This window comes from Pagrus pagrus (genome assembly GCF_965226575.1).
Source record: "Pagrus pagrus genome assembly, chromosome: 1".
Classification (NCBI taxonomy): Eukaryota; Metazoa; Chordata; class Actinopteri; order Spariformes; family Sparidae; genus Pagrus; species Pagrus pagrus.
In genome coordinates this window covers 27,699,173-27,720,296 of record NC_140185.1, presented here as the reverse complement: position 1 = coordinate 27,720,296, position 21,124 = coordinate 27,699,173, and the positions used below count along the sequence as shown (strand labels likewise).

General features: G+C 43.0%; 1 protein-coding gene across 1 annotated transcript in view; it reads right to left on the bottom strand.

Moving 5' to 3' along the window:
* galnt2 (UDP-N-acetyl-alpha-D-galactosamine:polypeptide N-acetylgalactosaminyltransferase 2) overlaps window positions 1-21,124 on the bottom strand; it is a 55,193-nt gene that overhangs the window by 14,015 nt on the left and 20,054 nt on the right. Inside the window, exons 2-8 of the mRNA XM_084365964.1 lie at window positions 8,767-8,854; window positions 5,099-5,252; window positions 2,776-2,874; window positions 2,595-2,662; window positions 2,437-2,502; window positions 2,175-2,296; window positions 229-316 (exon numbers count right to left, since the gene is read on the bottom strand). Of these exons, the coding sequence (XP_084222090.1) occupies window positions 229-316; window positions 2,175-2,296; window positions 2,437-2,502; window positions 2,595-2,662; window positions 2,776-2,874; window positions 5,099-5,252; window positions 8,767-8,854 (685 nt within the window). The remainder of the gene's footprint in view (window positions 1-228; window positions 317-2,174; window positions 2,297-2,436; window positions 2,503-2,594; window positions 2,663-2,775; window positions 2,875-5,098; window positions 5,253-8,766; window positions 8,855-21,124) is intronic.

Below are 21,124 nucleotides of genomic sequence, written 5' to 3'. Positions count from 1 at the left end.
GTGAGAAACAGCGACAGCAGCCTTAAGTGAAAAGCTGTTTATGAAATACAGCGCTGGATGCCAAAACAAAGGGTGTTAATGTTGCTAGTGACACAACAGCATAGTCATTAAAACTGTTACAAAAAAGCCAATTGTCTTAAAATCTAACCGACACACAGCCTTTATTGTGGAGCTCTTCTCACTGACCTACACGGGACGTCACATGTGTGTTCTACTTGTGTTCTGTACCTCCTTTCAGATCGGCCGAGGCTCCTACGTACTGGAAGTTGTCCATGTTGATGACGTCGATGATTGGAGAGACTACTCTGGTCTTGTCCTGAGAGGGAAGGACAGAGACAAAATTATTAATAAGGTCTTATTCGGAGCAACATCAAGTAAGCCTTGTCAAACAGAGGGACCATCATAAGCAGCTACAGATGACTTTGAGAAGTAGATATTGCCCTCAACAGAAATGATTCATATGTTTAGTTTATCGCTGTTTATAAAGCTCTGTCTCCTCCACACCAAATCAAACCCTGAGCACAAACCCACAGAGCCACATCACACAGCAGCTCAGAGCGACGACTGCTCAAATGGCCTGTATGAAACGATAACAGAAACAAGCTTCCAGGTGCTGAGAGAGTTTGTTTATTTTGGGTTGAGACAGTCTGAAATGACACGAGAGGGTTTCACCCACACAGAACTCATTTTTCCTTCTCTCTCTTCTTCTGCATCGAGTGATTCATTATTCAAAAGTGCGACTACAGCAAAGGAATGCAAAGTCAATTACTCTGACAGCAAAATGCTTTAGATCTGGCATGCAGGCATTTATTAACTTGGGAATGACAAAACACCACGTTTGGGAGGATCAAATGCAGAATCAGACCATTTTCACTCATATCACATGAATATTTAAAGAACGACCTCCATTTTAGACACAGTGTCCCACTTCACTCTGAGCTTACATTTGATCAGGAAGTTCGTTCCCTCTTCAGTCATTACTGAAAGACTTTAGACTTTACTCATCATCGCACTGTTAATGTGTGAAAGAGCTCAGTTTTCCTTTTACAGCTCGATGTGGTTAGAAAATAAGGAACATGTGAGATTTTGGTCTTTTTAAACGTCCCATGTTGAAGAAATTGAGATTTCCTCGTCTATTCTGATTATAAAGCAGGTCTTTGTGCAACATAAATACTGTGAAAGTATCAAAATGCTCAATCCACCTATATAGTCACCACTCGTGGCACAGCCATGGTTGCAAAAACGCCGGCAGGGAAGATGTATTAAACATAGTGGTGATTGCTCAGGCCTGTGAGAGCCGGCCAATTAGAGGAGAGTCGGCCTTAAAGAGACAGGAGCTAAAACTGAGCGTTCAGACAGAGGGGGAATAGAAACGTTGCAGCATCGGACAATATGAGAAAAATAACATCTTTTCAAAATAAAAGTCAAAGTCAAATAAACCTGGTGTCTTGGATGGATGACTGTTCTCACAAGGAGAATAAAAGTTCTGATCAACTGTCTTACATGCTTACCGTTTCCAACATCACATTTCAATTCAGAAATAAGTTATATTTTTTGCACCATTACGGATCAGAAAAGCGTAATGGGATTTTCTGCAGCTGTGAAACTGTGCTTTTAGACCGAAAGAGTCCAAATATTCCCGTGTTACTGAAGCCTTGTCACGCGCTCCTTGTTTTTCACATGATTGTTAACAAGACAATGACTGACTACACGCTCCAGGGGTGCTGCTGTGTAGCAGACCTCTGACCTCTATGTGAAAGGGAGAAGGAAAAACAAATCCCTCTGCAGATATGAATAACATTATCACTACTGTGAAGCAATTATAAGCAGACTGAGATAGCCTCTTAGGGATCCTTCCACTCTGAATCATGTCAACTGTTTTATTGGCTTTTCTCTGGCATTTTTCTAATTGGGTCTAAATCCATTTAAGTCCACTTACAATAGAGTTTAAGTGCAACTTTTTGTGCAAGTACACAAACCCTACTGATGGAGACTGAGTAAACCACAAAAATTAAACAGAAATATATTAATGACTTCAGCCAAGTTTTTTATAGAGAGAGGGAAGAGAAACTATTACACTTGACTTTAAGTGTGTCTCTCTCAACAGCACTACACAGAAATATCTACTGACCTATCACTTGTGTGTGTGCGTGTGTGTGTGTGTGCGCGTGTACCTCTGCCACTCTCTCCAGTAGTGGCTCGAGCCAGTGATCGTTACATTCACAGTGAGAGTCCAAGAAGGTGAGGACTGGTGCTGTGGCGGCGTCTGCACCGCGAACCCTTGAACGCATCAGTCCTGAGGCAAACATGAGTTGCAAAAAACAGGAAATCAAATACAAATATTTTTGCTACCCATCAGGATGATTTCCCCTCTCAACAATTAGGCTGGATAAATTACTGCATTGAGATGAAAATTATATAAAACTTCCTCCTCACCTTCTCTGCGGTCGTTTCTCAACACTCGCACTTTTTCGATCTTCCCCAGCAGCGCTCCGTCCTCCGCTGTAACACACACAAAGCAGGCGCCACACCGATGATACACACATCACATTTACACGCTGATCTTGTTGGGCTCGTCTGCGTGCAGTACTCACGGTTGTCACTGTAGTCGTCAACCAAAATGATCTCTTTGACCAAGTGAGAAGGACTTTTCTTGAGGACACTAAATGAGAGAGAGAGAGGGAATGTATAGGAAGTATTAAAAAGGAGAATGCAAGCCTACAACTCAAAGTTGAAAAGTTTTTGAAGTGTATAGCACACACACCATTAACCTACCTGACCACAGTCCGCAGCAGAGCAGAGCGAGCTTCATTGTGGAAGGTGATGACGACGCTGGAGGCCGGCAGCTCTGACTTCCATTGTTTATGTCTGCAACTAAACAAACAAGGAACCACATAAATTAGGAACAAAAAGACAGAACCAAATATCAAACGGCAAAAACATAAATGCCTGCACATGAACGAATGCACACAAGCGCAAACACAAACACTCCTACGCACGTAAGCGCACGGCTGAACGTGTGAGCAAAGCTGCGAGCTGGAACCACTCCCTGCACAGATTCTGAATACATGAACACAGAGAATGGGATTCAGCACACGCCGACACACACGTATACATGAAGAGACAGGGACACACACACACACACACACACCAACAGACACAGAGTAATGCTCTGCTGAAGCTGGGATTGACAGTGGGTTTTACAGACCGCAGGGTCAAAATCCCATGAGATCGTGTATGTGTGTGGGTCCAACAGAGACAAATCCTCACCGCGACTTAAAAGTGAGGAACATGGGCGACTCTGCATGAGACGGTGAGCCAAGCAGAGGACGATAAGGAGAAAATGGGGCACTGATCACTGTGGGACTGCTGAAACTCCCGAGGTTCAACACATACCAGATGTACAGTATGTAGTGTACAAAAGCACATAAATGCTGAATGCACAGTACACTCTGTCTGTCTGTCTGTGTGTGTGTGTGTGTGTGTGTGTGTGTGTGTGTGCATGATGTGCGTGGTCCTTTTGTGCCAGTACCATGTCTGTCAGAGCAGCACCACCTTGAAACAGTCAATATGTAGCTGCATCAATCTTGAATCGACCTGTGTGAAACGTGTGTGTGTGTGTTTGTGTGTGTGTTTTTAATAGCTGAATAAGCCTACAAGTTCTTTTGATCCTGTGCTGAAGCCCTGAAGCAGTCCTGGTTTGAAACCCCCCCCCCCCCCCCCGCCCCTGAGCCAGGCTCTTTAGTTCTGGTCAACCAGTCACAATCAGTGCTGCTGCAAGCTGTGCAAATGACACATCACTACCGGATCAATAGGAGACACATCCCCGCTCTTTTAGTGGGCTAATGGCTCTAGCTGTCTCTGTTAGGTCAATACATCAGTGAGGCCAGACCACTGCCTTTATAGGAATAGTTTTTGAATTACACTGGCTGAATACGGCCACGTACTGTTTTAAGATGACAGCGTCGGCTGCTCCGCTCCATTTGTGGGCAGGTTTCAGTCGTCAAAAAATGTTAATTAAGCGTAAAAAGAACAATATAAATGAGTGCATAATTAAACTCACAAATTAATTAAGATTTCAAGACACAAATTTGTTTTTTTCCATCTGTAAAGAAAAGCAGATTGTCTGTATAAGACTTGTGAATGTCACACCCCATTAGAAAGATTCAAAGTAGCAGAAAATCTTCTGCAACATGACGGCATTCATGCAAATGTGGTGGCCAGTAGCTCCACCAGTACACCACAGGAATCACGCACTGAGAGCAGGTGTCACACACTGAATCATACATCGAATTCAGTCACTCTCCACAACTTGAAACGCATGTTTGGAAATAATTCTTGACAGGAAATGGGGGAGGATGAATTATTTAAATGTTTTCAACCTACAACAGTTCATTCTCTTAAGGGCCATGTCAACTTTAATTGCAGGTTTTGAATGTTGAAATGCAAAATAAAACAGCGTGAAGTGACAAGAAAAATGGGCGAGAGAAGGAGCTGTGACGTGACAAAACTCTGCTCAATGAAATACCAGGTCACTGCCAACTTCAGGGAGCTTTGAAGGGCATCAAATGTAACTTCAACGGATAAGAGCTGAGATAGCATCGAGGATTGAAATAGGCAGCTTAATTTTTTTGGGTATGACTGATATCCTGCATAATAATCAGTAAGACCACAGGAACATTTGGCAGACAGAAGAGTCTATCTTTTGGATCCCTTTTATTTGAATAATATCAGTTATTGTGAGATTTTGTGCCCTGATTTTCTTTTTGCCTTCTCACCAGTTTACCTAGCAGAACAATGGACAGCTATTAGCAGCGGTTTGTGTTATGAATGGAGCCGACAGTGAACAGTGCGTGTCTATCGCTGCTACTTCCTGGTTTCATGTGATAGTCGACAATAGAGGGTGTTTCCAAGAGATTTTATCCAGTCTTGTACCAATTAGTCAGCCGTACAGACGGCAAAGGACAGCATGAACGCACACAATCCCTGCAGCTTCACATGCAACCATAAAGGTTAGGAGGGACTGAACTGTGGTCCGATCACATCATCTGTTGTGTGCGTGCGCACGCGCTGATGACAGAATAACAGAGAAACGTACTGGTCATGTCTTGTGTCAGGCACGGCTCGGTCCATACGGAGTTTGTCGCTCTCCACCTGGTTGAATTTGTTCCTGGCGTACGGATCCTGACCCGGTCGGACGACTGTGGCTCCAACGTACAGATCCTGGTCGAAGTCCTGCCAGCGCACTTTACCTGAACACACATACACATGCATTTTAAACATACAGCCAACAAACATGACAAGTTAGAAAGATACACCAGTTGTATTTGTTTGTGGTATTCACCAGATTTGTGGTTTAACTGTGATGGAAAGTGAAAAAGATGGAGGGAAAGGCTGAATAATGTTGAAAATACATACAATCCAGCCTCCATGAGCACTACAGGGTATTTTGTGGAAAGTAAGCTGGGTGTTGGTGCACAAAACATACGACTAAACCTCGTAACAGGCTTGATTTGGATGTTAAGTTATGATGAAAAAGAGCAGACAGGAGGGGAAAAAAGTGAAATCAATTTCTTCTAAATGTTTCAACTATCAGATAAACACTAAACCACCAGAGAACATATTGCATTGTCCAGGTTTTTAATTAGAAACAGATTCTCAATGCGACCCGTTAAATAACACGTTAAATATGTGTTAAATAAACACAGCATATCCAAAAATAAAAGCAGCCACCAACGACGAAGTTAAACCCCCACAAAAGGCTGAAGATGTGTCTCAGGAATGAATGGGATTATACATCAGTGGGAATATGAAATGTAGGCAGCAGCCTGGCTGATGCAAGAATCCCTCACGCCTGACGGGAAAGGAAACCTCGCCGCGTCAAGCTGCTGCTTGACAAGGCGGCAACACGGCACTGAGGAAAGCTGACATGAGATTTATTCTTCTCATGTGCGAAACCGTGCAGAACAGAATTCAAACAACAGACAGAAACGAGGCGAGAATACTCGAGCGAAGCTAGAAAACACACAGAGAAGACATTTATTATGCACAAAATCAATCCTACTGACTTCAGTCATTTACTGCAGCCTGAAATAGAAGTTTGGAAAACATAATATTAAACATTATCGAACCTACGCACAGTGGGAGCACACTGCGTCTGTCTGACCAGATTACCGGGATCATTGCTCGCTAAACACAGAGAGTTGTCATGTTTAATTTCACAGTTTATCTCTGACTACTGAGACACACACACACACACACACACACACACACACGAATAATAATGCAACTAATTAGCCGGGTGCAGCTGCTATGCTAATGACTTGTGTTAAGCATATGGCAGCGTGAGATTACACTATCTCTCAGTATGGATGAGTGTGTGTATGACAGACAGACAGACAGACAGACAGACAGAGAGAAACTGAGCCTGACGAGAATGAGGGAGCCAGCGAGTGTGTGTGTGTGCGTGCATGTGTGTGTGTGTGCGTGCGTGCGTCCACCCTGACAGCATGTGAAAGTGTCTGGCATGCTAATTAGCTAAAGCTCACAATGATCTGCCTGCGACTGTATAACGGCGCCTCCGAGACGCTGCTGCGTGTGTCAGAGTGTGTGATGTCCTCGCTGATATCTCTGTTTAGTGGCAGCAAGTAATTAATGTGGAGAAATTAATGTTTCAACCTTTGCGAGTCTTCAGCTCAGACTTATGGAGAGAGAGAACAATTGTCAGTCCTCCTGGTTTTCTTTGCACGCTGCACACACCCAGAGCAGATTTAACCGTCCACTTTGTCACTGGGATTTACTCATTCGGTTGACATTTTTCCAATACTCTCTCAGGCCACTTCAGCAGGTCCAACCTTCGTGACTGAGCTGGTGGTTTGCTGCTTCTGGGCCTGTACTGGTGAATCGTGCGGCTTGTTGGTTTGAACACTTCTCGCTCGACCTCAGCCTCTTGTCACGAAGCTGCTCCCCTCCCCTCCCCTGCAGCTGCTGCTGACTGGTTGTTGTTGTTTGTTGGAAGATTTTCTTAAAATCCCTCAACGCTGTTTTCAACGAATTGGTAACTCTGGCACTCGGAACCGTTCCCGCGATCTGTACTGAACCATGAACCCACCGCCTACCAGCTCAGAGAACCGGAGAACGCCGACGCTCATTGTGCACACAGACACACACACACACACTCTTATTTGATTCACTTCCTGAAGATGATCCAAATAAAAACCTTAAAGAAGAATTCAACACCGGGCTGAAAAGCGGCGTTTCTCATTATGTGCTTTGTTGCACCTGCAACCACGCAAGAGTGACGTCACGGGGTTCTGAGGTACACCTCTACGTCATCGCTGCAGCACAGTGAGACATTACACCGCTGGAGATGAGCAAAAACTATTTCAGGGGGTGCAGTTACAGCTAAGTGGATTCATTTTTCAATCTTAAAAAAGGTGCAAGGCGTTAGATGTGGCCACCTGTCGAAGGTTACTCCAAATAAAAAGGAGGCACCGTATCACCAGAGAAAGCGCCAACTGCTGCTCAGTACACTCGTTGCTGTAGCTATCTTTGGCTGAATCTTTGTCTTTGGCAGTTCGCCGTGGAGCTACTGGCCCTATTAGCTGACTGGCTCGGAGCAACGGGGGAGTTTTTGTGTTTACACTGCGGGCACAACTTTAAAAGAGCTTGAAAAAAGAAAACACTCAAACAAAGCTCATCTGATATTCACTGTAATAAGCTTCACTTGGGGCACTGCCATTTTTTAAAATGCACACGGCACCAGAGACGGGCTCTTATTCTTGCGACTATTTAAATTAGAAAGAGCGTTCGAACGCTTCAGAACAACTCTTACTCCCTCTTCTTCCTATTCTTTCATGACTTTATCGTCCATCTTCTATTAAATTTTACTCTTCTTCTCCGCACCTCCCATTTCCCCTCTTTTCTTTTCCACCACTTTCTCTCGTCTTCTGTGAGTTTGTGTCTGTCACGCCGCCGTCGTTGTAATCGTGTAAAGTCACCCTGAAGTTGAAATGCCCCCACTTCAACATTCAAATTGGATTCCATTTCCACTGCCGGATCAGATAAGAGAGCGTGTGTTCAGCTTTCGCAGGTCATGGGCTTGTGAAGGAGGGGCGGCTGCTTTGAGCCCGGCTGAGGATGAGAGCTGCATGAGAAATCGCTGCTCGGATGCTCCTTCTGCTGTGACTTTCTGCTCGGCTCCACAACGTAGGAAACAAAGCCTGGGTGGAGACGCATAGCTGGGTTTGCGGCCAGATTAAAATGGATCCCTGAATTATTTTGGATACATTTGCAGCTTTAATTTTTGAAGGTTGTGTCACCCTGCAGGCTGTATCGGATTGTCTTCTCTTCCTCTGTGGTTATTTCACCACGGTAAGGTTAAAGAGGCCGAGGATGTTCATGTTCTGCTGGTAATAAAGTCCAAACTATGCCACTGTGTTACCACATTTCACAGTGGTTTGGGTTGTGGGAACAGGATGTGGAACACTTTCTGGATACATGTCGCTGGTGCACAGTGTCTGCCGTGCACATGCTTCGCAGCTGGGATGTAACAATGGGAAACTGAACTCTCTCCAGTTCCTCAGGAAGATCAATGCCAAATAATCTGCTTTCGAGTATGACAGAGATTTATTTGATAGCTTTGTAAAACACATCACTTCCTCTCCTTCACATAAATGTCATGATTAGCAGTATGTTATCCATTCCCAGCCTAATCAAACATTCATGTACATAAGGCGCAGCGTGATTACAGTGCGTGATTCCTACCTGGAGGCAGCGTCTCCAGGCTGTGAGACTTGTCGTCAGAGTTGTGAGCTTTGCTCCGAGCGGATGAGTCACTGGAGCCCCAATCATCCTGAAACAGACCAAATAATGAGACACACATTAGCATGGATACACACAGTTACATCTAAAGATAAGTGACAAGGAGAGCAGAGTGAGAGAGTTATTTCATTTTCCTTCTGTATTTTTTACCTTTAAATGAATACTTATATTTATTGCCTTTCCCATTTAATTTTCTATTTTTTAGTTTCCCTTTGCATTTCACCCCATTTGTTTACTCATACAAATTTTTATGATTATTTTTCTTTACGCATTTCTGCTTCTTTATGTGGATGAGAAGTGTGCCATGGGGTCAACTTTAGGAATAAATTAATAAATAAAATGGAAAATAATTGTGAAGGCAAATTTAAGGGAAATTGACACAGAAGCAAAAAGACTTGAGTTGGACATGATGACGAGTACAGCTGCATCTATACATTTCATTTGAGCTCTTCATCCAGTTAAACTTCAAACCCCAGCAAAAATTACCATTCCCAATTCAGTTGTGACTCATATCCATTAAGGTCAACAGGATTTCCAGAGAACTAAATCAAAACAGTCTTCTAGCAAAGCACTCGATGAATAAATCAATTAATACACGTGTTTCATCCCATTCAATCACGTATCATCGGCGTCATCCGTGCACTGAGAGCCACAGTCATATCAATGCCCTCACCATTTACACAAATGGACAGATGACCGAGCCACCCCTGCTTCTGTCCATCTACGTTACCATTAAAACCCACTGGATCAATACACAGGCAGGCACAGCAATTAGCGCCATTCATTCCCTGTCCAGACCTTTGCCCTTGACTTTTGAAAACTTTTGTCCAACCGTCTTATTTGCTCTGTAGTTCCCATTCACCTTCAGCCTCTCCAAAATGCTTTATCGATCTGTTTTCTTTAGTGCCTCAGAGCAACCAATGACAGTGTGACGTTGGGGACGAACACAAACAGCATTCAACAGTTTATTTTTACACTTCAGAGAAGTGGTAAAGGGTAGAAAAACGATTTTCACACTTTTTTTTCCCATGTTTTATGCTTTTTAGGCCTTTGCATTTTGAGCAGCGAAATAGCTGCTGTTGTTTTCTGCGCCTCTCAACCGTCATTTCACTCTGTGCCAGCTTTTCTATTCATCTGCTGCGGAGAGCGTGTCAATCTGTTCTCAAACTATACCCATTTTTCATGCCTGGAAGAAGATTAGACCATCCAACACCCACAACTACTTTAAAAAAAATTCTACATAAAATCAATTTCTATAAGTGCTCATGACAGCTGTGTGTGTGCACACTCAGATGGCAATGCTCAGTGTAGGATGAAAACCAAAGCTGGCAGTGTACTCGCTGCAGAAATACAGCTTGACAGGCTCTCGGGGGGGAAAACGGGACACATTCTCAGGTAAAATAAAGCTCCAAATTGGCTTCAGACTCTCGCTTCGATGGCCTGTTTTGTCTTGCTGACATTTTACGGTCAACTCAGACTGAAATGTTCGGCGGTTCTGCACTTGGAGCTGGGTACAAAATCTTCCACCTTTACGGCGTATCGAGTGCAGATTATAAACCGGAGGAACAGTGTTTCAATAAACATGCAGCAAGTACGCTCAGTATAGCCGAGATCTCAAATTGATTTTGAAGGATGCTATATACACCCTCGACTAAAAGCTGAGTCGTGCACTAACTTCAGATGGGGTGCACAGACAGGATTTCCACGTTTATATAACGGTATAAATAAGAGTCTTTTCACATCAACTTGGGACCTCTGGGCTTTTGGACACCAGACGAGCTGTATAGAGCAAATTTGTATTAATCAATCAATAATAATTCAAACAAGTCCCCATCCACTTCAGCTGTTTAGGAGAATGCTGCAACGCTGTTCTGCTGTGAGGCTCCAGAAATGTTATGTGGACTACGCAACTTCTTCCGACTTTCCATCGACATGTGGATGAGAAGATCACGACTCAATTTTCACTTTTGGGTGAACTGTTCCTTTAGGAACTGACGTGAAATGAAGTCAACTAAAGCGTGCATTCCTCAGATCAGGATGATCACGTCTCTCATGACGTCCGTCTCTTTTGAGCGTCATCAAGCTAATGTTCAGCTGCCTCTTTACATGCCTGGCTGCCTCGCGCTCCACAGTTCAGCGCCTCTGTAGAAACATCTAGAAACAGTGTCAGAAACTCTGCATCTCATGAGGACGGACCTCCCCTCAGCACCTGTGCTCATATGCCACAACAAGTGTGCAATGTAGACAGAGGCAGCAAGCGTACAAAGACACCGAGGATGTTCAGGGATGTGTACCTTAATGCCGCGGCACACACACACACACACACTTCTGACAGCATATTATAGACGAGGCCTAAAGCCCTGATAGAAGAACAGACCGTCATGAGCACTAAAATATTAATGGTTTCATCATCCGACTTCTCAGCGAGACTGAAGTTGTGTTAAATATATGATCGGGACATCAACTCTGTGGAGCAGGAGTGACATCACATCCTACAGACTTTTCTGGCATTTGAAAGTGTGTCACAGCTGCAGAGTGTTACATTAAGAAAGGCTCTGGCCCGTGCAGGTGTGTCAGTAAGTTATGCCAGTGAAGCCAGCCTCTTTTTCACAGCAGCGTACGAAAAGAACAGATGTCACTAATAACATTTCTCTTCTGTTTAAGCGTCCCAGTGAGTCATGACAATGTGACACGAGCCAGAGTAAACAAGACCAGGACCCTGAAACTGAAGCAGCTAAGTGGGATTCAGCCACTATTCATTTTAATATTTCCACATGTGCTTTTCCTACTGTGACATGATAAAAGGCCAATATTGGCAACGCTTACACGTGACACAGCTTTTATTAGTATTAGCAATAACACCTGTGTTTGACAAGTCCTTTGTATCAAAAGGTCTATTTGACAACAGTTTGCCAGCAGAACACAGGTTATCTTAGGTAACGACCCATATCTGCTGTCAGGTTGGGTCAAGGATCAACGATAATGGCCCAAGTTACAGTAGCCGGACATCTTCGTTTACCTTGTGGAATGTACCAGTGTCTACACGCAACAAAAACTCACGTCTGCTGACACATTTGTCAAATGATATTTGTGTATTACGAACCGAGGTACTGCCTAGCCAGCGGCAAGGACATGAAACACAGCTATACATGATGTATAAACAAGTCTGACAACTGCTGAGTATACTGCTGGCAAACTGCACCTGTATGGGTAAGAATGAACTCTTTTTTTAATATATGTGGTTGGATGTTGTTTCTAGTTATAAGCCTCAATATTATTTCACACTGTGACTGAAGGGCTAGTACAGTATCAAGTTTACTTCCATTGTAGCACCTCTGTACACTTGAAACATTAATTAGCCTCAAACAAACATAAGTTTAAATTAAATCAAAGTTTTTTCTATTATGTTTAGTCAGTGTGAATGAATTGAATTGGTTACTTATACATACATATTGTGCGTTCATTCTATTATTACATATTAATTTAAGGGAAATTTCTACATAAACATTGGTTTTTCAAATGTTAATTATTCACATATTGTACATAAATTTAATGCATTTCAAATCGGTTACTCTGTCACACATCCAGTTATTTAGTCTATACAAACTGACTTAACATGATAGAAAAGCGTCGCATTGAGTGTGACTGACTGAATGTGTGTAACTGCCGAGAGGCTACCAACACGATACGTATGATAGTTTGAGCAGCTGTTCTCCATTTAAGATCAGTTTGTAAGTAGACCGTTTTAAATGACATACAGCTGGTTGAATAATAAAAAAACCCCAGCAAGGAGTTTCTTGACAGCCTGTCGAACATCAAATAGTTTATTGAGTGTTGAGAGACTATCAAAATAAAGCGTCTCTTGTAGGAAATGCACCACTCGCTCTTCTTCTTTCACTTGAGTGCACAGATTTACAACGTTGTTTTTAATATCGTTAAAAAGTTTTTCATTCGGAAAAATGAAAAGTCTGTTTCAAGTCCCACGCCTTTGTACGCTTGTACACACTCATGAATAGCTACGGTGCTGGGAACAGATCAGCAAGTGCTTCTTCCTGCTGTGCTTGTAAATGCCAGATAGTTATTTTATCGCTGCAGTTCTACGTCTACTCTTACTTGTTAAAGCATTTTTTTAAATTCGAGAGGTGAAGAAAACAAGGTAGCAGAAGGGCAAAGGAGAGGGAGCAAAATAGAGAAAGACACAGGAAAGAGAAATGAGAAAAGGGAAACTTAACTTTATGAAAAAAAAAAAAAGTTAATGGGGAAAAATGTAACGGGGGAGAGAGTACGGAGCTCGAGCTGCAGCTGTGCAGCCCGAAAAACACCGTCTGTGATTTACGGGAATTGCAGTATATCACAGATAGCACAAAGACTGAAAGCATTAGGAGATGATGAGAACAATGCAGTGCTTTAAGGACCAGTGCACATGATTTATCAACGAATGATTGCTATAAATATGACTTCTGGCTGATTGAAACATGATTTAAAAGGTTAGGCAGAGAGCAGATGTTGGGAGAGCTATTTTTATCGCCCACATCACATGAATGGTGTAAACGGCTCCAGCCTATATCCGCCTCTTCTCTACACAAAACCACGATTGATTCAAACTGTGCACACACGCAAAAAGCAAACAACGCACACGTCAGTGTGGCAGCTACAGCCAGAGATATGAGCCGCGGAGTAAAAGCGCTGACTGTTGAACCCTTCATGTACATTTCAGGTTAAAATATAATAAACATGTTTTAATTAACATAATGCTCTAAGACAGTTTGTAATGATCCATCACCGGGTAAGTGATGTTTAAAGGAATGGCTCATAATTTTAGGAAAAACACTTCGCTACAGTTAGCAAGCATTTAGCTTAGCTTAGCATTAAGACTGCTAGCCTAGACCTCTTTAATAGTAACAAAATCCACTGAGACTTCTAAACCTCACTGATTTACACGATATATGTTGTTTGTCAGATTTTAGTGCTTTGGACGGAGTCAGGCTAGCTGTTTCCCCCTGTTTCCAGTCTTTGTGCTAAGCTAAGCTAGCCAGCTAACTCTCTCTAAAACTACCAGAAAATGACCAATTATTGTTTCTTCTATCTACTTCAGTGCTGAAATGAGTAGTTCCAGCTTTTTTTGTCATTGTTTTTTTTGTTTTACATAACAGGAATTTCAATACTTTGAGGTTAGAGCCTTTTGAAGCAATGGAGGCTTCATCTTGTTTGAGCTCTGGGGAATACTTACGAGCATTTCTCTCTATTTTTTGGCAGATTTGCCCTCCTAAGTTCTTCCCTGGCTGCATCTCTCTCCCTCCATCTTTCTGTTTTTCAGAAAGACACTTCATATTTTTCTGCTGTGTCACAGTGACAGCAGTTTTCTTGGTCTGCCATCTGGCGTAGTCATGACACATGAAGGCAAAGAGACAAACTTCGTACACAAACTGAATTTCAAACACACACACACACACACACACACACACACTCAGCTCATTCACACTTGATTTGTGTCCGTCACTGTGGTGTAAAGCCAGTTTCTGTCCAGCTCTCTGGTCAGCAAGAGAAGAGCTGAAGACAATCTCATAAAAAATTATTTACACTGATTACTTTGCCCTTTCGAAGTTCTTTCCAAAGGCACGTGTGGTTTCAAATATCCAAATGAGCTATAGCTACGTTTTCCGGTGGTTATGTTTTATTTTAGACTTTGCCTTTGCAGGATTTTTCTCCGGTGGTGGTAGGTTTGTTTTCCTGGTGCGAGCCACCGAACAAATCTCATGGATGTCTGTGTACCCGCGGTGTGTGTTTATCTCTGCGCTTTGTTGTTTGTTTATGTAGGCCGGCATCAAGCATCTTACGGCACGCAGCGCCATAAATACTTTATATTCATCAAGAAAGGACGATTAAATTGGATTTTTGTATCACGGTGCTACACGGGCTGACAGGAAATTAAAAGGGCCAGTGAGAAAATGACATTTGACAGGTTATGAGCAAAAGTAGAAGCTGTATATAATAGTAATTAAGTATGAATTCACACTGAGATTGACAGAATGAATTTCAATGCTCAAATGTCAGAGCCGTGTATGAGCCTGAATGTGCCTGTTGCACACATCGAAAACAAATTTCAATCCTCGATTTTACAGCCGATTGTCATGAACGCATCTCTGTCTCTTCATGTCGTGACTTCATGCTCGCCTTGTTCACCTCTCCTCCGAGCAATGTCTGAAAGATACTTAAACTCCCTTCAGTTAAGGGCAAAAAACCCCAAACATTTCAAGAATTTCATAAATAGAGAAGAAACATGCCATCAATCAACAGATTAAAAATAGACAAACCGCACATTTTTAGTCAAATCGAAGTGACATTTTTTGAACGAATGCAAGCCCTACAGAAGGAAGCACAACGGAGCCCTCACACCTGCCTCTCTGATAATGGGATGGACTTTAAGCCCCTGACAGATCGGGCCAAGCATGCATGTGTGTGTTAATGTGTGTCAGCTCATATTTGTGTATGTGGGGGCTTTGGAGCTCACATGCATTAGTGTGTCAGTCTGGTTACACGGATGGTTATCTGTCTGCGAGTGAATGTGTGTGTGTGTTTGATCCGGTCTTGGTCGAGCCTCTGATAGTCAGAGTATAATCCACAGTAATCTGATCACATCCACTGATAGATTACCTCAGATAGGAGCCAAGAGTTCACCAGCACACACGTAGAGTACCCCTAGGCTGCGTTTGCTCAGAAACATGGATGAATCCAGACACATATCCAAGTAAAATTAATGAAATATGAATGACACGCCCCTCTCAAGTACAGTATATACATAGAAGCATGTGTAGAGGCTTTACTGTAGTCCATTTGTGATATTTGGGACTTTTTTCTAAAAAGTTCAAACTCTAAATTCAAACTCAAGCCACAACTGGTTTTGATTTCACAGCGTAGATTCAGATTAAACCATTTTTGTCTTACAACAGGCAGTGCCAGTGCTCCGATTCGCTCTGTAAGCTTAATTCATCACAAAATCCCTCCCAGAGACAACCGTACAGTACATCAGGCACCGAGAGCAGCAGGGAGAGGACGCAATGAAACACAGTGATGGACAGCAGCACACAGTGATGACACAATATGCTGCTGAAGGTCGTGATTACTGAAAACCAGCTTGAATTGAATTTGTTACACTGCTTTGTATTCTGCTACTACATCTTATATTGGTTGTACACCCAAGGGACTGCTGAAAGATCTTGAAAAAACAGGCCTGTTCTCCGCTTCTGTTTGTCAACTGGGAAAGGTGAACAAAACTAAATTAGCTTCTGAATTAAACTCATTTACTTCTAAACAAGTCTAAGAGTCCACAGCCACGCTAGCAGCCGTCAGGCTGTCACAGCGGTGATCTGAGCTGCATGCATTTTTCTGTGACCTTTATTTATTCAGGGAGGGTTCACCGACAACAATCCTCTCTCCCTGATCACATTTACACAGTGACACATTCACACCTGCAAGCTGCCCACTACAAACACAGTCCACCGAGCAGCTCCACCGGAGGTTAAGGGCCTTGCTCAATGGACGTAGGAGCCTCAAATGTAGTACTGCTGTGGTCCAGGGTTCAAGTCGTATAAACTTAGGCGGTCTGACAAATTGTCATCATTTCACCACTTCCTGATTGATCAGCAACTGAAAAGACAATGCATGGTTAAAATCTGGAGGAAGATCAGGCCATATTTAAAAAGGTACAACAACGTATTTGATAACCTATTAACCTGTTACACAACAGTAAACAATAGCATTCAAACACTTCTTCCTAGCTAACTACTAGTACTACATTGTAGACAACTGGAGGTGTTTCAGTTTCTTGAAGACATTTCACCTCTCACCCAAGAGGCTTCTTCGGTTCTGACTAACTGGTGGGGAGTTGCAGGCTTTTAAACCCCTCCCATAGATTTAATGTAATCAGTTTTGCTGGTATTGTGTCATAAACCAAAGTATTGGACAGATTAAATGCTGATGAAAATCCACTAGATTTTTGTTGAAACATCTCACTAAAAACCAGGCATCTCAGCCTCATGGTGGCACAAAAGGAAGAGTCCGGAGACCACCAAAGTCAATGAGCATCACCGTCTGGGAACCATAAACGTGTGTAAAAAATGTGATCTGAATCAATCCAACAGTTATTGAGATTTTTCAGTCAGGACAAAAATGATGAAGCAAGCGACCATCATCCCTGGAGCCATGCTGCTAGCATAGCTAAAAATACATCATAATACTTCACCTCCCACTTATGTGCACACTTCAGCCCAGACACTTGGAGGTATATTAAATGTATCCCATGTGTTAATGGAGAGAGCTTTGTCACTGGTTTTCGATTAAGTTGTAATACGTAAGAAATGTCACTTGATGCAAGCTTTCACCCACAGGGCAGCGTACAGCGGCAAGTGCCGTCACTGATTAGAGAAAATGTCCTTCAAGTGGATGGCTCAGGTTCAAGCCCCAGTGACAGACAGCATCTGTCTTACAGAAGTGTCCTTAAGCAAGATAGTGAATCCGTATCAGCGGCAGGCTGAGCCTGACCTTTGACCTCCCTGAGGAGAGAAGAGAAATGTCATACAGCTCTGATTTTCCCAGGGCGGATCAAACCATTGTCTCCGGATACACGAGAGAGGAGTTTCAAATGTATAACCGATGTATAACCCGCCTGTCAGGTCAGTTAACGTAAAAAATGTCAAAAGAATAACTTCACCCAAAGCCTTGTGTGAGGCGGGCTGCTTTAACTCCTTCATACTTGACCTGGAAATGAACTCGCCCTGATGCTAAACCTCAAGAAACTAGAGCGGACGCTTGGATCAACCAATAATTAACCACGGAAGAAAAGAAGAAAGGAGGAAGAACAAAGACGCATTTTATTCATCTAAAGCATCTGGACACATTTCACTCTTATATAACATTCATAATATTGCCTCTGCGGGGCGAATGTATCACACAAAACCTCTTTGTATATGTGGTTATTACACATTGATGTTGAATCTACGGCCAACAGTAGCACCACAGTGTTTGGATCTAAATTAGCTTAGATTAGCATGTTAGCTAGCATTTGCTAATTAGCACAAAACACAAAGTATAGCTGAGGCTGACAGGAATGTCATTAATTAGCAAGTACTTTGCCAAAACTAAAAACTGGCACCGGATGAAAAGTTGCATGAATGTCAACACAATTTTATGGCAAGGATAAATGCCGTCCAGTTAGCATGGCTAAAGACTAAAAAATACATATAGTTTACCAAAGAGTAGGCATAAAAGAGTCATTTAAGAAGATGAAACAGCAATATTGAAACATAAAAGACCATAAAAACACCACTTTTTCAAATTATTTCTCCCAATTTGCCTAATCTTTACAGTACATGAAAAGCGGTTAAAAAAGACCAACTTGCTCAAGGGATTATTACAGTTTCTGAGCTTTGAAGTTCTTTAATAGCAGTGTAGATGTGAGCGAGTAAGCGTCAAATGGCCAAACACGAGAGAAAAAAGGGCGCTGTGTTCGCTACGAGACAACTAAAACACTAAAAGGTTGCAACCTTCCATGTCTTTCCCCAGTACAATCCTCCCCACTCTCTCAATATATCAGCAGAACAACACCAAAATTGGAGACGTGTTATGTATTTTGTTCAAAAATGTGACTTCATTTGTGAGCCTGCATGTGCTCACAGTGTGACCGTGTTGAAATCCCTGGTGCAGGCTCCCTACGGTGATGCCATCCTCTCCATCTCGTACCGCAAGTTGTTTATCGAGGAGAAGAAAGGATCTAGAACAAGTCACACTTTTTTCCTCCACTTTAATCACAGCACTGTGCCTCAGGCTTCAAACACACACACACACACACACAAACTATCATCTGGCAGTGGTTCAACATGAAAGGAGTGAAAGACGCTTGTTGCCGAGACCTTCTTAAACTCTTAAAAAACAGTCGTGACTGGGATGTCATTACACACAGGAGGAGGGCAAGGTTACATGCAGAGGGAGGATGCAGACGGACGGTTTTGACATTTGTGGTCGTTTTGTTTTGCCTCCCAGCAGAGCTCTCCAGCAATGTGGTGTTGAAGTTCAACCTGCTGAAACTGACTGTTTTTGTGCCTCTGCAGCAGCAAACTTCAGGATAAAACTGTCAAATTACATGACTGAACTTTTCACCTGCCAGCACCCCCCTCCTCCCAGTTCCTCCTAACTTCATTTCATTTTAATGCATCTCATCTCCCTTCTTCTCCTTTGTCATGTGGTGACATCTCCTCCCGTCTCCCCTCTTACTTCCCTTCCTCCACCGATCAGCTCTCATCCGAATATTTTTTACTCTCCTCTTCCTCCCATTTCTTCCTCAGTCACAAACTTAGCATTTTGAATTTTCGCCGGTTATTTGCTCAGCGCTGCACAACACAAGCTCGCATTAACCAGGAGGAGCTGGAGAGCAAAACATAATTAACAATCCATCGTCAAGTTAAAAAATATGCTTGGAAATGTCAAGAAAAGTAAGGGGCAGGCAATCTGACAATTTTAGGTCGTGATCAATCTTGAAGGCGTCCACAATTTACTTTTCAGTCAAGTCATAGACATGCGGCACTAAATGTCCTCTGTCACGTAGCTCCTCCTTGGGTGATGCATTATAAATAATGCTGCGTGAGTTATAGCTTGCAGCACGGAGGATGAGGAGCTTTGACCGGAAAGGAAATATCTTAAAAGCTAGGGAAAGTTTTCAGTGTGTCAGCTATCACATTAAAAGGCGCAACACGTACAAATTGTCCACCTGTTAAATTCACATTATCATTTTAACTAAGGTATGCATGAAGAACTACTGAGATAACGACGTATAATGTAGAGTTGGCACCAGAAGCAAAAGGAAGTGCAGTTCGTAGAGCGGATATGCGCCACCGTACAATGTGCAAGTGGAGTATAAATCTATCCGGGTCTTCACCCAGCAATGCAGAGTGAAGCCTGAAGTTGTTCAGCCGGCCTCCCCCTGAACAAGAAACAGTACTGCTCTCTGTCTGTCTGTCTCTCTGACATTTAATCAGGCACGACAGAGAGGGAAAGTTATCCAAAACATCGCCGAAGTATCAAAAGTGTGTCAGAGACACACACACACACACACACTCCTGCTGATGCATGGCTGTAGGAAATGCCTGCTCTGCTACAAAGGAGCTCATTAGGCTGCGTATAACTTTAAATAAGTCACTCCATAATGAAACCTCTATAGAAGAGAGAGAGAGATGATAGAGAGAGAGAGAGATGATAGAGAGAGATGAGAGACGAGAGAGAGAGAGGGAGAACAAAAGGAGGGGAGGGGGAAGCTGTTTGTAAAATCCACAAGACTTCAACCCTGAAGCCCCCTCGACTTCACTCGGATGAAAATTCAGACTGCACTGAGCAAACTGTGACAAGTCTCACCAGGGTGTGTGTGTGTGTGTATATGTGTGTGTGTGTGTGTGTGTGTGTGTGTGTGTGTGTGTGTGTGTGTGTGTGTGAGCGAGTGAAAGGGAGGGCGGAGAGAATGAGAGAGACTTGGGGGGGCGTAAGACGGCTCAATGGAGCAATTGTGTGGGCTGGCCCCCTTCCCAAAACTCCATCTGCATCCTACACACACACTAACACACACACACACACACACTTACACCAAGGAATGGTCCGACCACGCACACAAACCAGAAATCCAACTAATTATCTCCAGCTCCTGGTTTTAGTTCACCACCTGCTGAGGTGGGTGACATCTGAATCAGCCCAAATGAAGACGTCCAATAAGCGAGTTTAGCGGTTCAGCCTGCCGTCCAGAGGCAAACTGGGTCAGCTTCATTCACAACATTACAGCTGAAGCATTCAGGCATCTGCAGGCGTCTACCTGTTGCTTACACAAAGACTGTTCGCTGGTAAGACACACAGTTCTGCATCTCCCACTGCTCTGTCAAACTGAGAATGGTAAGAAAAACGAAGGCACCGAGTGGAATATATTTCCCAGAGGGGAAATTGAGTTTTAAGCTTTTGAGCTGTCTGCTGCAGTGATTCTCCACAGCTAGGGCTCAACAACAGTAGAGGAAAGTGGGTGGACTACCGGATAGTCCTCCACACGAGCAGAGCACATTCTCAACACTATTTGCAACTAAGGGTGTTGCGATTCTCCAAATCCATGATTTGATTTCACTCACAATTTTAAAAAGGTCAGGATTCGATTTCATTTTTTTATTTAAGAAAAAAAACAGCTGTGCGATTGCGAGTCTCAAAGAAATTGTCTTTGTCGTGGCGGCTTTTTGCAGGATAGGGTTAGGCAACTTCAAATAATGTTCAACAAAAT